The sequence below is a fragment of the Rosa chinensis genome, chromosome 5 (assembly GCF_002994745.2).
Source record: "Rosa chinensis cultivar Old Blush chromosome 5, RchiOBHm-V2, whole genome shotgun sequence".
Taxonomy (NCBI): Eukaryota; Viridiplantae; Streptophyta; class Magnoliopsida; order Rosales; family Rosaceae; genus Rosa; species Rosa chinensis.
The window spans coordinates 57890363-57904414 of record NC_037092.1 but is presented as its reverse complement, the minus strand read 5'-3'; the positions used below and the strand labels follow the sequence as shown (position 1 = coordinate 57904414).

Below are 14052 nucleotides of genomic sequence, written 5' to 3'. Positions count from 1 at the left end.
ATTGCATCTCACCTCAGCTAAATCCCCCTCGGGGGGATCCCATCCTCCTTGAGGGGATTGTGTCTCACCTCAACTAAATCCACCTCGAGGGGATTGTGGCTTACCTCACCTAAACCCACCTTGAGGGAATATATTGTGTTTCGCCCGAATCAATATTCCTCCCTTGGCGGGATTCTCCCTTGTTGTGCCCAAAAGCTATTCTCGAAAACTTTTACTCACACACTCTACGTACAGTAGTAGTTTTTAATTGGAGAAAACTTTCTCCTCGAATGTAAACCCTAAAATATACATCAGCAAACGTTATTTATGTTATTGTCGATCATCCATCAATGGAAATAAGTTTCTTATGAAAAAAGAGTTTCAGTTATGAAACTGATAGAAAATAAGGAAGCAAAAAATTGTCGAACATTTAGCATGAATGATGGTGGAAAAAAGATTTGACAAGGGGGGAAAGAGTCATTGTATTTCATTAATTCAACAAAAAAGAAACATAAGATATCTCCATAAGATTATAAAACATTGAAATTTCATGGAAAAAATTCACGCATACAAGGCTGTTAACAACCTCTATAAAAATACAAATGACAGTAAAAGAGAGAGACAGAAAAGCAGCCAGGAGAGAGATACGACTACCAATTGGAGTTTTTATTTTTTATTTTTTTTTTCAGCTTAATTGTATTAAGACAAAATAGAATTGTGAAATCTTTAAAGATTGAAGCAGGACCAACTACTGATTTTTGGAGGTATGAATAAAAATAAAAATAAAAAAGTTTTTTTTTTTTTTTGTCGAGAGGCATTGTGGGAAAATTAGGGAGGTGTAGATAGCAAATTAGTTATTTGTAAAAGTAAATTGGAGGTCTATTAAGTGAGGAGGTCTAAATACCAATTTTGGAGATATGAATAGAAACTCCCATAATAAAATACGTGACGCGATGAATCCGTCAGAATTTTGGGAGAATTTTTTGAATACCTGAGCTATTTATTATGATTTTCTGAATATTCGGGAAAAGAAAAATAGAAGCGATGCAATCTAGACCATCCAATTACTCACCGCCTAATCTGGGTAGTCGGATTAATCCCAAGTTTTGCATATAAATACCCTTGGATGGTTCGGATGATCCAGATCGTCCCAAACACATCAGAGCTCGAGGCCCGATTCCTCGACCCGGCGACCTGAGAAGACGACCCGGCGACCTGAGAAGACGACCCGGCTGTAGCTCAGTCGTCAGACCGCCTCCGATCAGTGAACCGGTGGCATTCGGTTCGCCTCGACATCGCCGAAGGGCCACTGGCCACGATTTGTCCGTTCATCAAGCGTGTAGAGAGAATCGAATGCCGAAAGTTTTGGTAGCTCCACTGCTTTCCTTGTAATTTTCGGCGGCTCCGGCGACGGTTTGACGTGCATGAGATATAAAAGGTGATCTCTCTCCATGCTGTACATGATATTATACATGGTTTTCGAATTCGATTACATTTTGGAAGAATTGGTTTTTAATTGAGTGCTTCTTTTGCCTTGCATGCTGTTTGCGTCTGCGTTTGGTGCCCTGGGCGTTGTCGTTGCCCCAAGTCGCAGACATAGAGGGCTCTTTGCCATGGGTGGAGAAAACCAATCTACAGTGTGGGTTTAGGGTCACCAACAGAAAAATTTTGAGAAAAAAAAAATTATCGATTGGACCAGTTGGATCAATTAGAGCAAGTGCAGCGGTACGCTTAATTGGGCAACAAAAGTCATTTTGATGATGTGTTGATTGGGTATATTGAAAAAGCACTTTGCACCGGTCCCTTTTTGACTGGACAAAAGATGGCCTTTTTTGACCCAGGCCAAGAAAAATGTCATGGCCTTGACATATTGCTTGCCCAGGCGAAGAAGCAAGCTAGCTCAGCCCATCAGGCCACATGGGTGACGTCAGCGGCCAATTAAAGAGAGAGACGTCATGGCCTTAATCTGGGCCGTTGTTTTCAATTAATGTTCAGATCCAACGGTGGTGCAATTATATGTATATATAGGGTTGTAGCGGTAACAAAACGGTAAGAGAAAATATTGTTAAAAATTCGAAATATTTCTCTATAAACACCCTCCATTTATTTTACATCTCACCCAAAAAAAATTATATTTCATAGTTACACAATGAACAGTGAAATAAAACTGTAAAAAAATCAATGAACAGTGAAAAAATAAAATAATGAACAGTCTTGACCGGTCAAGAAAAAAAAACGGGTGCTAACCCATGTCCAGTGGCAGTGAACAGTAACTTGACTGGTCGAATTCTTGACTATTCGACCTTAACATTTCTTGACTACGGGTGAACTTGCTCTTACATATTCAAGTGTCAAACTCTGTAGACCTTCGGTACTTTTAAACGATTAGCCAACATTACAGTGCTGATATGTTCACATTTCTCCATTAGGTGTAGGGTTTTCTCTCTAATGACCTCATTAGGAGGACTCACAATTCTAACACGGCTCAAAACCCGCATGATAAAAAGATTTGTTATTTGTGGGTCAATCCTCTAAAACACGATTAACAAAAGGGTGGATTTAAAGATATTTCAAAATGATTCACACAATTAATAAATGTGTCAGTTGCGAGTCAACCCACTGGTTTGAAAATGACATGCTTAACCTGTGATTTTGTTACACTTTACCAAAATTCAAGTATTTATATGGTTGAATGTGCATTTTTCCCTCTAGTGTTGGTTATACTTATATATATAAATCTATTATGATAAATCTTCTAACAATAATGTTCATATGGTCACCGGTGCTAAAGATTTTTTGATCAATCACCGTACCCATAAATTTAACATCAAAGATTAAGATTAAAATAGGGTGTTTCTAAATATACCCAGTAAAAATTTAAATATACCCATAAACTAATTTAAACTAAAAATATATAATAAACTCAATTAATTTTTCCATTTATGTCTCCATCGTTAAACACCCAACAAATATTGGAATTTTCTATTCTATACCTAGCAACAACATCACAAAGGAATGATTTATGGGAGAGTAAGTCTTAATTAGTTTCTTCTTGCCTCAATACGCTAGTGGAATCCATTATTCAATGAATATTATTTCTTGATTTTGGGGTTGGAGACAACAAATCAATTCCATTGAGACTTCTGCTTATTGAAAAAGAGGGAAAGTTGTGAAAATGATTCGCACATTTCTCAACTCTTGAAGAATTTCTCTTCCCTTTAATAATATTAAATTACCACTCTAGATTTGCTCCCAATTACCCATTCCTATTGGAACATGAATCTCAAAACCTAGAATGCAGTTTCTAACTTATGAGAAGAGAAAGGGGCTAAGAAGTTGCTGGGTTTGTTTTGTGTGGCATTGTTTCGTAAGATGAGGGTATTTTGAAAACTTTATCTGTGTTTAATTAGATATTATTGAATATAAATAATTAGCCGGATACATTTAAATTTTTACGGGTATATTTAGAAAGATCCTTAAAATAATCCTTGAAGTTAAATCCCGGAGTGGGTGACTACAATGAGAGCTCTTTCTCGTTAGGATGACAATGACAAGTGGTGGGGTTTTAGTGTTTTACCTAAAAAAAGAAGAAGAGAAAAGAAAGAGGATAGATGGTTGGACTTTGAGAAGTAAAACCCATGTTGGACCCATAATATATACACGGGCCTAAATGCTTGTTGAATTTAGAATCCAATTTGTTCCCCGTCCTAACTAGGGTAGCCAAATTTTCTCCCATCTATCCCATTGAATTAGGTTACCACTTTACAGCTTTTGAAACCTAATTTTTTTTTTTTTTGGTGTATAATTACTCAGTAAACCAGCCAACGGGTTTGCAATTCACACTGTCTTTGTTAAAACAATATTTTTCTTTATTTAGCCAAACCTCTGACTGATTTATTCATTTAAAATTGAGATTAAAAAGCAGTCAATAAATTTCCAAGATATTCTCCAGTGCGTCAAATATATGTTGTTGAAGACTTGAATGTCACAATGTTACAGCTCTGGACTATACTCATTTATAGTTCGGTTCAGTACTGTAACAAGTTCTAGTTTGGCTGCTCCCAACAGTTACTCATTCATAGGTTCAACCGTATGTAAGACGAGGTCAATTTCTTTATCCCATACAAATGTACTAGTTAGGATGCTCCCCGGCCAGTACTCCTTACTTCTTCCTCAAGCTTTCTCATGTCAGTTTCATCATCCCATGGCTTCACACCCACCAGAATTTACTGGTCATTACTTTCTCAGCTGCCTACAATCTTCTCCTCTTTGGTCACTTCATCAAATTGATCGATCCACATCATCATTATCCTCGAACTTCTTCAGCAGCAGAGGCATTTGAATCACAGACCTGCAGGAAGTGCTGTAATTGCTCGATACCACAGCCTTCTCCAGAAATCGAAGAAGATCAGCTGCAATGGGACTAATATTTGTACCACTAAGATGCATGCATTTACAAATTCAGATGATGGAGGCTTGGACAGAGCTGCATGCACACTGAGATCATATCCTTCGAAGCCTGATTGCCGGAACATACCCAGAGATGTAACTGCGAGTAAAGAAAGTACTGATCCAATTTCTTCAATCCAGAAACCGAGTTGATCGATGTCATGGAATCTGACTGCCATTAATTGCTTGGTATAAAATATACCTCACTGGTCGACCTGCGTGCTCGGTGAAGACGATAGAGATGGACGAAAAGGCCTAACTAGTTTGTTGTGTTTGATTACTCATTTAGTAGGTATTGCTGCCTAGAAACAACTTGAAGGAAAGCAACATGAAATGAGATAACATACTTTTGCGTGCAATCTTTAGCAATTGAAATGTACGATAGTTTTGGTTGGTTGTATATGCAATTATTCCCACGCTTGAAAGACAATTCAAAGCATAACTTGAATCAAATTGCAAGCGAAGTTATGTAACAGACACTACTCAAGGAACTATAAAACCACAACTTGCCAGAGATCAAATGACACAATCCATTCATACTTGTAAACTGAAAAAATTCTGAAACACTTGGCCTTTCCACATTCAGATTGCTTGCAAATTATGGAGAAGGAAAACAAGAGGTTGGCTGTTTTGGTGGGCTGCAATTACCCGAACACCCGAAACGAGCTCCATGGTTGCATAAATGATGTACTCACCATGCGCGACACGCTGGTGAATCGGTTTGGGTTCGATCCGAACCGCATTGAGCTATTGACTGATGATGGATCTGCATCAGTGTTGCCCACAGGCGCAAACATTAAGAAGGCACTTGATGCAATGGTTGACCAGGCTGAACCAGGGGATGTGCTCTACTTTCACTACAGTGGGCATGGAACAAGGATTCCATCATTGAAACCAGGCAGACCCTTCAGGCAGGATGAGGCAATTGTGCCTTGTGATTTCAATCTCATCACTGGTGGGTGTGTGTTTAATCAATTTATTCTTGTTACCAAGTTAACATTTTTAATTTAATTGGTAACTTCTTTGTGTAGATGTGGATTTCAGACAATTAGTAAACCGCTTACCAAAGGGAGCAAGCTTTACAATTCTGTCGGACTCATGCCACAGTGGAGGTCTCATTGACAGAGAGAAAGAGCAGATTGGACCTTCTCATGTCACAACTGAAATTAGTGGCACATTATCCGTTTCCTATAGCAAGACCAAGGCAATTCCTTTTGAGTCCATATTGGAGCACCTCACCTCATTAACTGGCATAAGCACATCTGATATTGCAACCCACTTGTTAGAGTTGTTTGCAGCCGACGCCAGCCTCAAGTTTCGCTTACCTCTACTCGAACTCAACTTCTTTGAGTCGTTGAAGCCGGATGATGAGGGAATTCTTCTGAGTGGGTGTCAAGCCGATGAGACATCGGCTGACATGATGACCCCGGTTATTACCGGTGGAAAGGCATGTGGAGCATTCAGCAATGCTATTGAAATGGTTTTAAAGAAGCACGAGTCTCCGCTAAGCAATAGAGAGGTCGTGACGCTGGCTAGAGTAGTTCTTAAAGAACAAGGCATTGAGCAGCATCCTTGTCTCTATTGCAATGATGAGAATGCCAACGCTACTTTCTTGTGTCAACTAGCTGCTCGGAACTCAAGTTTATAAGTTAAGCAGGGTTGGAAAATTTCAAAAATATTGGAAGTGTGTATATATATTGAAGTGGGTGTGTGTATCTAAAGACGCACCTCAATAAATTAAATAATTTTTTTTTTTTTAAAAGGCTTTGTGATGTAAGACGAGAATGGGCCTGGTTTAGCCGAAAAATCATAAATGTAAAGAAGCGGCGTAGAATCAAGAAGAATGACTGAAAAATAAATAACTCACATGTAATGAGGTTACTAGCTGCTAGAATATTCAGGAAGATTTGGTTTTGGACTTTTCGAGTTGCTCGTGCGAAAAGTCAAGTTCTGGATTGTGAATCAGATTGGAGTAATTTTTTGCCAGAATGTTCGTTTGAGACGCATGATACCTTTCTGAAATGAAAACAACGAGATCTACAAGACTCACTTTAGTAAGCCTTAACGGATTTAGGCCAAAATATGTCGTCTTAATTACCCGATTCGGGATTTAATATTTTTAGGCTAGTTTTACATTTGTTTTAGGATTCTTTTATTTTTAGGTTCTTAGTTTCCTTTTAAATTTGGATTCTTTAGGATTTCTTGTTAGATTATGATTTTAGGTTTTGGTTGCCTATATAAGCATCATCATGCTTTGTATTAGAATAAGTTTTATCATATCAAATTTAAATAAAATGAGAGCTTTTCTCAAATTCTCTAGTGGACTCTAGATTTATATTTTTAGGGTTTATTGCTTGTAAACCCAGGATACTTCCGACCGCATCGGGTGTATCAGAGCAGGTCTTCCCTGTCTCTTTTATTTACCTTTGCAGCAATGGGTGATGAACGTGCTCAAGTTACAAGAGCAGATTTGGATGCCCTTACTACTCAGATGATTGATCAGCTGACCGCTGCCATGAACGCTCAAATGGCAGAATTTCATGGGTTGTTGGAAGAAAGGAATAACAACAACAACATCAACAAAGGCGGGGAAGGACAACGTGCTAAGGCTCCACATGGTGGTGGAGGTGATGTTGATTATGATTCCAAGGATTTCAGAATCAAGGCATCTTCCTTACTTTTCCGGTCAAGTGAGCGTGGAGGAATTTTTAGATTGTGAGGTTAAGGTGGATAGGTTCTTAGAAATTATGGAGGTTCTAGATATCGAATAAGCAAGTTAAGATGGTGTCTCGAAAGCTTAAGAACACTGCTGCTTATTGGTGGGATTAATACACCTAAAATAGGCATATAAATAAATCCCTGCAATCTCAATGGTTGTCGATGGTAGTATAGGAAAGAGGGTGTCTCTCGTAGAGGATTGTGGCTCAACAATTGCAAAACAGACTCTAAAAACTTGAAATAGACACTAGACAAAGACAAAATTAAAAACTATACCTAAACTCAACCAAAAATTATGAAATTGTTTAAGGACATCTGATTTATGTGTCTGGCCCAAACTCTACTGACTTGTCCAAGTTGTAATAGGGTTAGTCTTATAGATATCCTCAAAGATATCATATTCATTGTATGATTCAGTTTCCATGTAAGACTCATATTCTTTGGTTGTAATCATTTATATAAAGAGACCCCTATTATTAATGAAAGCACAGTACATTCTCTCCCAATTTCTGATTTCCTAAAACACGTTATCCCTAACCTTGAAACCCTAATTTCGTAACCTTCAAACCCTAACTTTCATTGCCACACAACTTGAAGTCCTTGATCCCAGGAGTCCAAAACCTGCGGCGGAACCACCAAAATCGGCCGGAAAATCACCGAACCGGCCGGATTAGCCTCGCTTTAGATTGGTTAGCCTTGTTTCGCCTTTTCTGCTGCCCAGCACAGTGCACCCCTGCACCCATGTTAGCCATGCTAGAGCCTTTCTTCTGCCAAGTTAGCCTTGCCTCTGCCCAGCTCTAAGCCTCACACAGCCTGCGCGTCCCTGCGCCGTTAGCTAGCCTCGCTAGCTTCTGTCCCCTCAGCTCCCCAACACTTCGTCCACACCTGTCAGCAGCAGATAGCCTCGCCCAGCACACCATTGGCCTCACTTCCTTCTGCGAGCATTAGCCTCGCTCTCTACCTGCACGCTAGCCTCGCTAGCATTTTCTGCACGCACGCGCAGGCGCACAACACCCACTCACCCAAAGGCGCACAACATCCAACACACGCAAGTAGCCTTAGTGCGCATCAGGAACCTCGGCCAACCAGTGCAGACCTCCAGCAACTTTTTTCGGCCAGATTCCGACGACTTTTCTGGCGACCCTATTTCGAGGTATTTTTTACTAAAAGTTCCCACTTTCAAGTACTTTTAATTCTTTTATTTTCTCAGGGACTTTCAACCTCCCTTCTTCTGCCCTCCACTGCTTCTTTTGTGGGGAGACCTAAGACGAATTGTGGGGGTTCGTGCTATCTCCAAGCTTGGAGCTTGTTGAGAATATACGATCTATCACACACATCAATGTTTCGATCTAATCCAAGATTTCTTGGAACTAAATTTATTGGGGGCGATTACGCTTAGAAATTTCTATTGTTTTCGTGGTAGCTTTTTTCGCTCTTAAACTAACACTTTTTCTTGTTCTCTTTTAGGATGAGTAACCTAAACAAACTGACTTTGCTCCATTGGGAACAACTGGCTCTAGATATCACAAGTGGGTTCGTGATGTCCGCCAGCATCTCAAGGCCCAAGGAGTCCTGGAAACGATTCTTGAGCCTAGCCAGGATGTGCTAACTGTTGAGCAAGCTCAAGCTTTGGAAGCAAATAGAGCAGCCTCGGAGGTAAATAAGGTGAAAGCCGTCATCCTAGTGACTCGTCATATGGATGATTCGCTCCAGTACGAGTATCTGAATGAAGAAGACCCCAGAAGGTTGTGGGTCTCACTCGAAGAACACTTTGGCAACGTCCATGACTCCCTGCTTCCTGACTTAGAAGTGAGATGACATAATCTCTGCTTTTGTGATTTCAGGTCAATTCTTGACTACAACTCGGAAGCACTTCTCATTAAATCCTTAATAGAATTATGTGGAAAAGATATCACAGATGCGATGACAATTGAGAGGTCTCTCTCTACATTCCCCTTCTCTGCTTTGATGGTTTCTAAAAGCAATCGAATCGATGTTACTGCAGGACGGATCACAAGGTTTCATGAGCTCATTGGAGCCATGAATATCGCTGAAAAGCATGACAACATCCTTGTAAAGAACTATAATTTGAGACCTGTGGGAACAGAGCCTATTCCGGAGTCTAATTATAGTCAACGTGGAAAGAGAGAGGGAGGCAACGCCTCTAGCCATGTTGGTGGCGTCACTAACACTAAGAGCCATCCTTATGACGTTGACAAAGCACCTCAATCAAGGGAGCCAAGGGAGTCTGAGCACATAGATGTATGTTCTCGATGTAGAGCATCTGATCATTGGGAACACATTTGTAGAGCTCGTGAGAGTATTGTCACCGCCTACAAAGTGTATTGTGAAGCAAGAGAAGCTCAATATGTGGAACAAGAAAATCAAGAAGATCTCGAACTAAGGGTTGAAGACTTCAAATCAAGCCAAGATCAAGAGACTAGCGTTTTTGAATAAGTCTTTATTTTTCCAAGAGATGTAATAGGCAATTGTCATATGCTTTTGTACTAAATGTCATTGGTTTAGTTTTTCTTCAACTAGGCTCATCCAAAGTGAGTATGATGTCTAAGAAGGTTTTGAGATAAGTGGTATTTAAGCGAGCTTTGCTCCACTGACATCTTTCTACTTACCTGGTCATATTTATTTTGGAGTTATCGAAAGAAGTCAAACGACTATCTTTGTTTTGCAATTGCTAGTTTCAGAATAGATTTTTTTTTTTGGTTAAGAAACAATGATGTACACCGTTGGCTTATGAATAACATTTCGAGTTCTTTTCATTATGACTCCATTTTAATTCTAAGCACATTCCTCTATGACTACGATGGCTGGGCCATCAGGATTAGTTCAAGGACATGGAATGGCCCAAATTCCTCTTGCTAAATGGCACCTTGATTACTGTCACAGAAACTCTCTACGCTACTAGGACAGTGTTCTAAAAAACGGCCGCCTAGGCGCTGAGCAGCAGGAGACCGAGGCGACTAATGGCAAATCGGAAGCCTTAGGCGGATAGGATTTAGGCGGCCGCTTAGGAGGCTTGGGCGTCCGCCTAGGCAGTCTAGGCGTTTTTTTTTCTTTCCCGAAACCTAAACTCAACATCAGCGAGATCGACTTCTGGAGATGGAAGCTCCGGCGTTGGCATCAGACACAGAAAGTGTGGGTATTGTTGCGGTGCTTGCCAAAGCTACCAGTTCCTTTTCCCTATTCAGATTTCAAGAATACAGTTACAAATTTATATGTGTTTATGATCAAGCTAGAAATTGAGAGAGAGAGAAAAAGAGAGGGAAAGGGAAGGGGGAGAGAGAGAGAGAGAGAGAGAGAGAGAGAGAGAGAGAGAGAGAGAGAGAGAGAGAGAGAGAGACCATTTCGTTGTTTGGCTGCTGCAGAAACATAAATCTGGAGGGGGTGTGTGTACGGCCGTGCAGGAGAACTGATGGAGAAGAAGTAGTCATTTACATAGATTAGGGTTGACTTGGAATTTTGAGTTAAATAGACCAAATTGGCCCTTAAGCGGGCTGGGTTCTATAGGCTTTGATGAAGCCCACTTGATTATTGGGCTACAGAAAAACAAAATGATCATCAGCTAAAAGGCCTATAATTATAGGTCTGCTAGTGTTAGTTAATGGTCTGTTAGGATTCTTTTAATGGCCCATAATTTAAGATTCTTTTAAAATTTGAATATTCTAGGTACAATTTTATTATTCTTTGAGTCTTAATAAGTTTATATATTTTTAATTACATAAATAAAATCTATAAAAATAAAATTAAAATTAAAAAATACAAAACCGCCTAGCCGCCTGGGCGCTCCTCCCCAACCCACTGCCCGACTAGTGCCTAGCGATTTTTCGAACCTTGATCATGACTAGGATGACCTATCCTATTGTGACAAAGCCAATATGTAAATGGAAGTTTATTTGTCAATGGATGCTCCAGTTTACTTATACAATTGACTCAACAAGGCTGCTTTCAATGACCTGCTCTGCGACAGATCTTTCTTCCTAACTTGGTATAGTTGTCATCTAATCCATTACTATTGTTGTTTACAACTATTGCTATACCATATCAGAGGGAGATGGTTTTCATTATTGATGCTTGGGATATTATCATTGAAGAAAAACCAGCTCTGGTGCATTTGGTGACTATCTTGGTTTGAAAGTTCATGCTTATGAAGGTGGGACTAGTGTTCATAAGGATCAGCAAATTGTTCAAGCTGGTATGCATGTGGTGGTTGGCACTCCTGGACATGTGTTTGACATGTTGTGGAGGCAATCACTTCATGTAGATTACATTAAGATGTTTGTATTGAATGAAGATGATGAAATGCTATCTAGGAGTTTCAAGGATCAGATTAGATTAAGACATTTTTCAGCTTCTGCCATTAAAAGTTCAAGTTGATGTGTTTTCTGCTACTATGCACCTGAAGCCCTTGAGATCACCAGAAAGTTTATGAACACACATGTTATGATTTTGGTTAAGTGTGATGAGCTCACCCATGAGGGAATCAATCAATTTTATGTTAATGTGGATAATGAAGAATGGAAGCTTGAGACACTTTGCGATCTCTATGAGACCCTTGCAATCACTCAGAATGGATTGGCTTACAGATAAGATGCGAAGCCGTGACCATACTATCTCTGCTACCCATGGTGATATGGACCAAAACCAGCGTGACATTTTCATGCGTGCATTTGGGACTTATATCATATGTTCCCACCATTACCCAAGCATATCGTTTGGGGGGGGGGGGGGGGGGGGGGGGGGGGGGGTGTTGGTAATTATATTAGAAAGGGTGTTTTTGTCATTAGCTTACTAGTCATATATATAGGTATTGGTGTACTGTTGAGATTAATAAGAAAGTCACAATTTAGTTGTTCATTCGACTCTGCGTTTATTTTCCTTTGTTTTCCTTCTTCTTTCTTCATCTTCAATAAAACCATGAATGTTATCAAATAAAGGCCTTTCTGAGTGTGTTATTGATTTTGAGAGTGCCTGCTGATAACTCTAGAGCTTCTGGGAATTGAAGGAGGAAGAGCGTAGTATTAATACAAATTAATTGACGTACGAAGCTCTGTTTTTGTTTGCGTTTGTGATTTACAACTCCTCTAACTGGGTTTTGTTAAAGTTTGGAGGTACAGAGCTTATTAGTGTAAATGGGTTTCAAGTGCAGAACCAGATGCAAAACAAAGGAGGAGAAAAGAAGCCTGCTTTTTATACCCTAGAGGAAATTCACCCTTGCCTGATGACGCAATACTAACAAATATATAAGTACTTAAGTTTAAATTGACAAAGAGTCTCAAGTTTTAATCTTTTCCCTAAGAAAGTTACCCCTTTTGTTTTTTGGGTGTTTGAAATTGAATTTGATAGTTTGTTGGGATTTAATCTGTTTTGCAGGAAGAACGTGAGTCTGGATTGCCATCCCTTTTAAATTAAATCCTGGAGGATCCTCTTTGAAGAAAACCGAATACTCCCGTCCAACTGATATGGCAACATGTGTTTTTCAATTCTATTTTTTGTAGAAAAAAGAAGAAGAAAAAGTGAACTTCTTACCTCTTTTCCCCTTTTTGTGTTCTTTGAGCATTACATACATCAAAGGAAAACCTTCTTACCCAAACTATGGATATCTAATGTATTAATGCAAGAATATCTAATCTATTGGAATACAAGAATATCTAATATATTCAGTGGTTGCATCTTTTGTTCTTATACAAGAGTGTTGCTGCATGCATTCTTGGCTCATGTTTACATTAGTTCTTAATTGAAATGAATGAATATTTGAATCCAATCTTAAGCGTTTGTTCTATCAGATTTAATTCATGCTCAGTTGCTCATAGAACATTTTATGCGTAATTTTAAATGAAAGGAATTGGAATTCATAGACAGAAATCTATGTGCGATATAGAGTTACAATGATCTGCCACTTTTATGGTGGCCATGTCACCGTGCTCAGATTCTAGAGTTTCTGCAAAGTGCAAACCCCTTTTTATTTTAATATAACTCATGTGTGATACATGTCATGATTATCTCTTGGCTTATGTCTATTGCTTTGAGTTGCAGTGGTGGTGGCTATGTGGCTTATGGTCGAGCAAACTCAGACTCCAACCTGATCAGTAGTGCACCCGATGTGGAAAGAAAGAAGGTGGGCTGGAACAACTTTCTTAAGGAATCTGAAAATTTCCTCATAAGATGTTCATGTTGTATCTCCTCGGAATTACTTTGCCTTCACCCCTTTACTACCAAGTGTTACCTGTGGTACTGTGGAGCCTCGGAGGATTATTGAACGGTTTAAACTAATTCGTAACATTGTCAGAAAGGTAATTCACAGTAAGATAATATAAGCAAGCTGTTGTATATCTATCTCTGTTTTCTGGTAAACATTATTTTTCTTACTGTTCATTAAACTGTTATCAGAGTCTCTGGTTGACTACATACATGCCAGCAATCTTTTGATTAGATAGTAGCATACAATGAAACTTGAAGTTATGTTAACAAGGAAATTAGGTTCATATCCCTGCAGATAAAATCCCTATTATTTTTATGATCGCAATGCCATTTTGTGCCAGAATTCAATTGCTTTATCCCATGTATCTACAAAATCTGTTATGTTCTTATCTATTATTAATCAGTATGAATGAAATATCTTTGCAGTATTGTTTCCTTGCTTAATTAGTTTCTGTTCACAGGTTGTTTTCCCCAAGAAAATACATTCACCTGATTGTCAAATAAAGGAATGAATGGTATATAATTCTTTTGGGTACCTATTATTACAATGTTGTTTATCTCTATTGTTGCTATGATTACCGTCCATTTTCCATATCATGTTTATATTTAATTATGCTCCCACAACTAGACTATGTAAACATGGAAGTTATTGCTGCTTCAGTTAGCCAAGTTGCAAAAGACCTTGGCTTC

General features: G+C 39.1%; 1 protein-coding gene and 1 pseudogene across 1 annotated transcript; both read left to right on the top strand.

Moving 5' to 3' along the window:
- The first annotated feature begins 4926 nt into the window (after positions 1 to 4926).
- Positions 4927 to 6190, top strand: LOC112166596 (metacaspase-9). Its single transcript, XM_024303475.2, has 2 exons — positions 4927 to 5383; positions 5460 to 6190. The coding sequence occupies exons 1-2, from the start codon at positions 5029 to 5031 to the stop codon at positions 6074 to 6076; spliced, it is 972 nt and encodes a 323-aa protein (XP_024159243.1). The 5' UTR covers positions 4927 to 5028; the 3' UTR covers positions 6077 to 6190.
- A 672-nt stretch (positions 6191 to 6862) lies between these two features.
- On the top strand, positions 6863 to 13874 carry LOC112163734 (annotated as a pseudogene).
- The last annotated feature ends 178 nt before the right edge of the window (positions 13875 to 14052 follow it).